This window comes from Chrysochloris asiatica, unplaced genomic scaffold (assembly GCF_000296735.1).
Source record: "Chrysochloris asiatica unplaced genomic scaffold, ChrAsi1.0 scaffold00104, whole genome shotgun sequence".
Lineage (NCBI taxonomy): Eukaryota > Metazoa > Chordata > Mammalia > Afrosoricida > Chrysochloridae > Chrysochloris > Chrysochloris asiatica.
The window spans coordinates 8,489,590-8,499,372 of NW_006408622.1; the positions used below are offsets into that span (position 1 = coordinate 8,489,590).

A 9,783-nucleotide genomic window follows, 5' to 3' on the forward strand; every position below is an offset into this window, starting at 1 on the left:
ACTGTGTGGAACCTACTCGATGGCACCTAACAAGAACAACCCCTATGAATCAATTCTACTCTGTCCTATGGGGTCGCAATGAGCTGAAATCCAATGAAGTTACAAGGAGTTTGTTTTGGAATATGTAACATTTGAAATGCTAAATAAACTGGAAAGGGTGAACAGCCATCTGTTATCCGAATCTATCTGGGATTCACAGAGAGCTCTGGTAGCGTTGTTGTTGTTGTCAGGTGCCATTGAGTCTGAACCCACTCATAGCGACCCCATGCACAGCAGAACGAAACAATGTTCCATCCTGGGCCAACCTCACTACTGTTGCCACACCTGAGTCCATCAATGATGCCACCTGGCCAATCCATCTCGTTGGGGGTCTTCCTCTTTTTCTCTGACCCTCCATCTTACCAAGCATGACATCCTTCTCCAGCGACTGTTCCCTCCTGACAATATGTCCAAAGTATGAGAGATGAAGTTTAGCCATCTTGGCCTCCAAGGAGCACTCTGGCTGCACTTCTTCCAAAACAGATCTATTGGTTCTTTTGGCAGCCCATGGCACTTTTAGTATTCTCCTCCAACACCACAATTCAAAGGCATCAATTCTTCTACGATCTTCCTTATTCACTGTCCAACTTTCACATCCATATGAGGTTATTGAAAATACCATGGCTTGGGTCAGGCGCACCTTAGTCCTCAAGCTGACATCTTTGTTCTTCAACACTTAAAAAACTTCCTGTGCAGCATATTTGCCTAATGCAATACATCGTCTGATCTCTTGACTGGTAGTGTAGTGGTTATGAATTGGGCTGCTAAACTCAAGGTCGGCAGTTCGAAACTACCAGCTGTTCCGTGGGAGAAAGATGAGGCTTTCTGCTCCCATAAAGATTTACAGCCTCGGAAACCCTGGTCGCTATGAGTTGGAACTGACTCCATGGCACATAAACACCACCATCTGGGATTCACAGAACTGATCAAACCTGCAGACAAAGATCTGAGACTGATTATAAAGGGATAATCATTGAGTCCTTGGAATACTGTCCCACGTTCCTGGGGGTAAGACTCCATTGGATAATAAGACCAATGTTACAATAGGGCCATGAGGGGTGCAGTAGCCTCATCCGGAAAGGACAGAGTCTTAAATGCCTTTTTTTAAAGTGCTGAAGCACTGGACAGTTGGCAAAGTTGGCGGTTCAAACCCACCAGCTGCTCCTCGGAAACTCTATACAGGGTCGCTATGAGTCGGAACCGACTCGACGGTACTTAACAACAACAAAGGAAGATTAGCGGTTCGTCAGGAGCTCGGAGGCACTCTAACAGTTTGGTTCCGGCAGATGGACCCAGTTTGCTAAGACACGGAAGCTCAGGACGCTTCTGGAAATGGCAGACGCCAGCCCGAGATGTCCTGGAGCCAGGATGCCAGTCAGCTTTCCCCTGAAGTTCCTCGCATGCCGTAAAAACAAGAACGCTCTAGGTCAGGGGAAGGATTGCTGGCCGTAATACACACGCCACTGAAGAGCCCGGAGCCGCCCGACCCGAGGTTTAGTATCGCGAGAGCGCGGCCTCACCAGCCCGGCATGCCCCGCGCCGCCGCCGCTGTCGCCGCTTTCGCCGCCGCGCCGCGGCTTGAAGGCGGGAGGCTGGGGGAGGGTAGCGAACCCGGCGCTGCCGCCATGTTGAGTGTGAGGCGGCTGCTGTAGGCGCCGCAGAAGCGAGCGGGCGTCCAGAGCGGCGGCAGCGGCGTGGAATCTGCCTCTCTGCGAGTGGCCCCGAGCGGCGGCAGCGGCGGCGCCATGAGCGGAGGAACCCCTTACATTGGCAGCAAGATCAGCCTCATCTCCAAGGCGGAGATCCGCTACGAGGGCATCCTCTACACCATCGACACTGAGAACTCCACCGTAGCCCTAGCCAAAGGTGCGCTGGGGCGAGCTTCGGGGTGGGGGAACCGGGCCAGCGCCTGCTTGGGGCCGCGCCCCTGCCGGGCCCGTGGCCTCTTCGTTCGCTCCCTCCTCCCTCCGTCCTCTTTCCCCTAGGCCGCTTCCTTCTCTCTCCTGGCTTAGGCATCGCTGGCCGGGTTAGGGCCTCCCCAGGCCTTCTTGGCGACCACCCCGAAGGTCCGCGCCTTAAATCCGGGGAACTATAGGGCCTAGTGTGGGGCGGGGCGGCCCTGAAGTCGGAGAACTGGTCGGAGAACACAGAGATACGTGTCTTCCAACTCCGAAATTCGGTGGTTCTTTCTGTTGTCTCACCAGACAACAAAGCCTGGGTCTTCAAGAATGTTTGCGTCTGCCTTGGATTTAGTGTTGTCTTGTTGATTCCACAGCACCCATTTCCTCTCGTGCTCAATTTCAGTTCCTTTCGTGGAGCTATTCCTCAGGTGAACTGTAAGTGCTGTGCCAAAACTTTGGGTTTGCTCCGCGACGCAAACGATCTCAAAATGCCATTGGTACTCTCGAGCGGGTCACATCCCACTTGTCTCAAAAATGGTATTTGCCTTTTAAGCCCGAGTCCTTTTCAGAGCGTGTTTGCTTGATGTTGCCCCGACTACACTACTGTTAGAAACCCAGTGAGGGGAGGGGGTCAGCCTTGACCCAGGACCCTTGCCCCAGAAGCGGTCAATGTGCGCGGACTGATCCTTGGGGAGCCTCGCTGGGAAAGGGGGTTCTGGATATGAAGAGTGCGGGTGCTTACCCCTAGTATTTAATAGCATCGACACAATCTGTTTCTTTTCCGTCCGCACTTGCTGGGCCTTTGCTTCGCCTGAGAGCCAAACCAGGAAGAAAATAGCACCTTGGTCACAGCAGTTTGGTAGAGTTGTGGGCTGAATAGCTTGGCAGGGACAAAGCAGGCTTAGGAGGAAATTTTTCTAAATCAATAAAAGAATTTGAGGGGAAAAAATGTTTTTTTAACTGTTAGGAGAGTGATCTCACAATATCAAGCGAGTGTTTGGTAACATCTTTTTTTTTTAATAACACTGATATTGGGACAAATCTTAAATGTTGTGTGTTTTTGCTCGGTTCTGTTGAGTCGGTTCCGACTCAGCGACCCTATGCTCAACAGAATGAAACAAGCACTGTGCCGTTCTCACGATTGTTATGTTGGAGCCCATTGTTGCAGCCACTGGGTCGATCCATCTAGTTTAGGGTCTTCCTCATTTTCAGTGACCAAGGAATCCTTATGCTTTAGACCTGTAATTTGTTACATAGTAAGAGCTTCATCTAACATGTGGTAGATCTTAGTGACCGTGGTGTTTCCTTAGTGGTCACTGTGTTTTGGAGCCCCTTCCTACAAAATAAATTCCAGCCAGCTGTCCAAGAGTAGTATGAGATACTCCAGTAAGTGGATTGTGGTGATGGTCGCACAAATCTATTTAAAAATCACTGAATTGTAGGCTTGAAAAATGACCAAACCTAAAAAAAAGAAAAAAGCTGGGAGTACCCCAAAACATCCCTGTCTTCCTTGTTAAACATTGTCTCATTAAAGCTCTTTCTTGTAAACTAGCTCTTCATCAACTTCTCCATGAATCCACAGTACCTCAGGGATTATTTAAATGAGAGTATTCCGAGATGATTAAAAGATTTGCCCAGTGATGCTGTTTAATTAGCCAAATCCATTTTTACTTGGCCTTGTTTTTAAGTTTCTTTAAAAGCAAAACAGATGAATGTTCTTAGTTATCTAGTGCTGTTACAACTGAAATACCACATGTGGGTGGCTTTGACAAGCAGAAATTTATTTTCCCAGAGTTTAGGAGGCTTGAAAGTAGCATAGTGGGTTACTAGTTGGGCTGGTAGCCACAATCTTGGCAGTTTGAATCTACCACCCGCTCCGTGGGAAAAAAAATGAGGCTTTCTGCTCCTGTAAAGATTTACAGGTTTGGAAACCCTATATAGGGTCACTATGCGTAGCAACCAACAAGAACATCACACAACCAACCAACTAACCAGGAGGCTAGAGCTCTGAATTCAGGGTGCTGGCTCTAGGCTCTAGGCCTTTTTCTAGGGGATGGTCTTGTCTCTTCCTTGATTCCTTGGTCATGGTCATGTGATGTGGCTTCTGTTTTCCTTAGCTGCTTCTATCTTCCTTCCTTGCTCCTTGCTTATTCTATTCTTTTAAATCTGAAAAGATCAAAGACTTAGTATCCTACACTAATCCTCTCATTAGCATAACAAAGGAATCCTGCTCCCAAAAGGAATCACAACCACTGGTATTTAAAAAAAAAAAAAAAATAGAACTTCCAGAGTCAACAGTGGATTCCAAAACAGATGTTTAGCTGTGCTATAACCATGAAACCAAACCAAACTCTTTGCCAACTAGTCGATCCCAATTTATATCAACTACATAGGATAGCAAGATCAGAGGTTTAAACACACCAGCCACTCCTATACAGCATCGCTATGAGTGGTGAGCTCTGGTGGCATTGTTGTTGTTAAGTGCCATCGAGTTGGTTCTGACCCATAGCGACCCTGTACAGGGTTTCCAAGGCTGCAAATCTTTACGGGAGCAGAAAGCCTCATTTTTCTCCCGCGGAGCAGCTGGTAGTTTCGAACTGCTGACCTTGTGGTTCACAGCCCAATTAGTAACCACTACGCTACCAGGGCTCAATTGGGCTGAGAACCACAAGGTCAGCAGTTCGAAACTACCAGCTGTTCCATGGGAGAAAGATGAGGCTTTCTGCTCCTGTAGAGATTTACAGCCTCGGAAACCCTGTACAGGGTCACTATGAGTCGGAACCGACTCCACAGCACATAACAACAACAACATGAGTGGGAACTGACTCGATGGCCATTCACAGCAACAATATAAGACAGCATAGAACTGCTCCATAGTGTTTCTGAGGCTGTAAATCTTTACTGGGACCGACAGCCTCACCTTTCTCTTTTGAATCAGCTGGAGGCTTTGAATTGTGCACGTGCAGTTAGCAGCCCAGCACTTAATCCATTACATCACCAGGGTTTCTTAGCTGTACTATGTTTGTTGTTAAATGCTTTCAAGTCAGTTCCAACTTGTATCAACCCTGCATGGGGCTTCCAAGGCTTTAAATCTTGCAGGAAGCAGAAAGCCTCATCTTTTTCCTGTACAGTGGCTGGTGGGCTTGCGCTGTGGACCTTGTGGTTCACAATCCAGGGCTTATCCTACTGTAGTGCATTGGTTTTTATGGCTTTATAAAATTATAAAGGAGACGCTCTAAAGTCGCTGGTGAGTGCTACATACAACTTGAAAACAGTATTTATCATTAAAAATAATTTAACTTCTTAAAAACATTTCTGTAGGTTAATCACTGGACTGCTAACTGCAAGCAAGGTCAGTGGGTCAAATCCACCAGCTACTCCTAAGAAACCCCTGTGTGGGGTTGCTTTGAGTCAGAACTGACTCCATGGCACATAACGGCAACAATATGAATTTAACAGTGTGGCGATGTGGGTTAATGTACTAGACTGCAAGGTCACTTTGAACAAGAAAGTTGGCGGTTCAAGCTCAACAGCTGCGCCTTGGGAGCCGTATACAGGGTTGCTATGAGTCGGAACGGACTCAACGGCACTTAACAACAACAACCAAGACTCCCAGCTGGGTCAATAAGCAACACCATGTTAAATGCAGAAAATATTGATGCTTTCAAGGATTGTGTTTCATTTGGATCCACAAGCAACACCCATGAAATCAAATGACATACAGGCATACCTCATTTTATTATACTTTGCTTTATTGTGCAATGAAAATAGTTTTATAATCATCTACGTATGGCTTTGATATTTAATGTCACATGCATCCATATATGCTTTTTCTTAAGTAAAGTGAATTACTTAGTGGGCAACACGTTTTGGGAGCTTAATCATATTTTCAAAAGCTAGCTATCAAATTCTGGTATGCTATTTTATAGAATATTATTATCTGATCTAAAACTATTTTGCAAGAGTCCAGTTAATACTGGGCCCGTCACTAAAATTTTATAATTTATTTGCATGATGTGTTGAGAAATTTAATGTCTGAAAATTCTATCTTTTTCAAAATTTGGATGAAGATAAAAGGGCTCTTAAAAGATTAAAAGAATCCTGGTATGGCACTGTAGGATAAGCACTGGACTGCTAATTACAAGGATGGTGGTTCAAACCTACCAATGGTAGTGTTTGATGGTGGTTTGTGGTGGTTATGTGCCGTGGAGTCGGTTCCAACTCAAAGCAACCGTGGATAGGGTTTCCATGACTTCAGAAACCCTATGCAGGGTCATTATGAGTTGGCAACGGCGCTTTACCACAAGGCAGGGTGATGCTGTAGAATAAGCACTGGACAGTTAACTACAAGATTGATGGTTCATATCCACAAGCAACTCCTCAAAAACCCTGTTCAGGGTCGTTATGAGTCGGAACTGAATTAACAGAGTTTAACGGTAACGACGTTCTTATATGTATATTTGGATTGCAGTTTATTTCTTGTAGTCTTTATCAATAGCTTTGAGTTTACTTTCTTCACACTGATAGTGACTTACACTTAATTTTCTTTACTTGTTTGGATATTGTGCTAATTGTTCATCTTCACCTTCTGTCCCACTCTTCGAAGTCTGAACTCCTAGGATGAACAAAAGTTTATTTAATGAATGAGTAAATGAAAATTATTTATTCAGCATTTTAGCTTATTAATCTTGTGTTAGTCTCTTGAAGCTATCCGTAAGTGACTCTTTTCTATGTTCAGAGTTGTATTTCTGTTTAAAATTCAAATACAGGTATGGACCTCATAAATTGAAAGTTCATGCACATATATATATATCCATAGACTCAAAGGCACTTAACAACAACAACAACAAATAGTCTGGAGAGGAGAGCTTCATGTGGCAGGACACCAGGATGGGGGACAGTGTTGAGTTTCAGATTGCTCCGGCAGCTGACATTCGTGCTTGTCTGCTGGAAATGCTGGGTTTTGACCACTCTGCTCCATCCTTTGGGACTTCCAGTTCCAAGCAGGCTCCCCCAGAGCCTGCTCAGAGGGTGTTTAATGCCCAGAGGCAGCCAATTGAAGGTACAAATTTGCAAGCCCTAAGGTTCTTATTTGCTAAAAGGAAAAGCCAGAGTAGCTTGCAAGGGGATACTTAGATATGTGTAGTAATATCCCAAACATATGAGCCACTGGCAGATTCAGACTATACTGACCTTGAGGTTAGCAGCCCAGTTTGTAATCCACTATGCTACCAGGGATCCTTATTGTGGAGTCCATATGTTGTTGTTAAGTGCCATGGAGTTGGTTCTGACTCATAGCAACCCTGTATAGGGTTTCCAAGGAGCAGCTGGTGGGTTTGAATTGCCACCTTGGGTTCAAATCAACCTTGCAGTCCAGTGCTTGTCCTACAGCACCACACCAGAACTTCACAGCACTACTAGGAAACATTTCCCTCTGTTATTTATATGTATATATATTTGTTGTTGTTAAGTGCCATCAAGTGGGTTCCAACTCATACTGACCCTGTATAGTGTTTCCAAGGAACAGCTGTTGAGCTTGAACCGCCGTCCTTGCGGTTCAAACTGACTTTGCAATCCAGAGCATTATGTGAGGTGCTTGTGGTCCACCAAGGTGATTGGAATGATTATATATGCTTTTTAAAATGGTTAAAATCAAGGGATTGGTGGGGGGATGTAAAAGAAGGTAAATTGTTAACAGCCAGATTATTCCTTTGTTATGTGTTTTGTTTGTTTGTTGATAGGTGTTGAGTCGAGTCAATACTGACTCACCAGGACCCTATACACAATAGATTATTTCTTTTGTCATCTGTTAAATCTTGTCCACATGTCTTAGTCTTTGGCAAGTGGAAAGGACAGGAGAAATTTGTTTAAAGGACAAAACACCTGTGAGGTACTTTTGATGGCTTGCATTAACTCTATGTCTAGCAATTCAGAAAATTACTGCCCAGAACTTCAAAGATCTAGTGAAACTTCAAGCAGCATTTTCTTTTGGCCATCCGATTTAGTGAGGTTGTCAGAATTTAGAGCCTTAAAAACACTTTGTTGTTGCTATGTAGTTCGTAGACATTCTTGATAATTCTGGGAATCTGAAGTTAGGTGCTAAAAACTAACTTCATTTTTCAGTATAGTAAGATAGCCATGATTCCTCAACTAGAAGTAGAGAAAATAATAGAAGTAATGAAATAAGGGTAAAACAGTTTTATCTATGCATGACACATAGTAAGAGTTTTGTCTTAAACTCAGTGCTGCAATAACATAGCTATAACCATGTATGGTTTAACTTGAATTTTATTACTCCATACTTGAGAATACCTGTCCTGAAACAAATTTGCCTTTTATTTTTCTTTCATGGTGCTAATTAGCCATTTTGAAAACTGGATTAAGGGAATAAGGTATATTATTAATATCCACGTATTATTACTTATTATACGAGGCAGATTTTTCAAGCTCCTGAAAAAATTCCGTTATCTTTTCATTCCAGTTTGCCATGAACTTTTTGAAGCCCCCTCATATTTACACGGGTCACTTTAAGTTTCATGGAATTTTCGTGCTTTTTGCCTAGAAGAAAGTGTGACCCAAAGAGCCAGCTTGAACTGCTTATCAAGCAAACGTACAGTTCAGTAGTACTATCCGTACTCACAGCGTTATGCAACCAGCTCATTATTTCTTTCCAGAACTTTCATCACTCCAAGCAGAAACTCTGTATACATTAAACAATAACTCCTCTTTGCTTCCTTTCCTGAGTCACGTAACCATAAACCTACTTTTTGTCTGTATGTGTTTGTTTTAATATTTTATGTAAATAAGATCATATAATATTTTAGCTTTTGTGTCTGGCTTATTTCATGGTTCATCCATATCACAGTGAGTATTAGAACTTCATTCTTTTTAGGGCAGAGCAATTGTGTTGACCAGATTTTGTGTATCCATTCATATGCTGATGGAGACTTCAGTTGGTTCTGCCTTTTGGCTATTGTAAATAATGAAGTGGTGAACACTATTGTGCAGGAATCTGCTTTCAGGGGGTATATACCTAAAATTGAATTGCTGCATCATATGATAATCCTATGTCTCAATTAAAGGAGCCCTGATGGCTCCCTGGTTAAGCATTCAGCTGCTAACTGAAAGATCAGGCATTTGAAACCACCTGCAGCTTCATAGGAAAAAAGAACTGACCTGTTCTCAGTTACAGCCTAGGAAACTCTATGGGGCAGTTCTATTCTGTCACCATGAATTTGAATCAGCTTGTGTAGCCCACAACAACATGTTTAACTTTATAAGGAATTTCCACATTGCCTACATCCTTTTGTACTACCAGCAATGCACAAGGCTTCCAAGTTTTCCTCATCAAAACTTACTTGTTAGTTTCCATTTTTCTAATAATAATCATTCTAGTGAGTGTGAAGGTATCCTGGTGTGGCATTGTAGGATAAGCGTGGACTACTAAACCACAAGGTAAGCAGTTCTGGTAGCCTACTGGTTACGAATCGGGCTGTGAACCTCAAGGTTATGTGGGAGAAAGATGAGGCTTTCTACTCCCGTAAAGATTTACAGCCTCAGAAATCCTGTGTACAGGGTCACTATGAGTCGGAACCGACTCCACGGCACATAAACACCACCACCAATCTATAGGTTGTATTTTAACTTTCTTGACATTTGACATGTTTAGTTTTTTTTGTTGTTGTTCTTTTAAGGTTTTTATTGTGGATTGAATGAAAGTTTACAGGGCACATCATCAGTTTCACATTCAACAATTCATAAACTTGTTTCATTACATTGATTATAATCCCCTCCATATACCATCACTTAAAAGTATTTCTCTTTATCCACTTTAGCTTTTTTT

The 9,783-nt window shown here is 43.5% G+C and overlaps 1 protein-coding gene across 2 annotated transcripts in view; it reads left to right on the forward strand.

Annotated features, from left to right (window-relative positions):
- Positions 1-1,784: 1,784 nt before the first annotated feature.
- The window catches only part of LSM14A (LSM14A, SCD6 homolog A (S. cerevisiae)), a 53,120-nt gene continuing 45,121 nt past the window's right edge, over positions 1,785-9,783 (forward strand). For both annotated transcript variants that reach the window (XM_006867316.1, XM_006867317.1), the window contains exon 1: positions 1,785-1,905. In XM_006867316.1, the coding sequence (XP_006867378.1) occupies positions 1,785-1,905 (121 nt within the window). The remainder of the gene's footprint in view (positions 1,906-9,783) is intronic.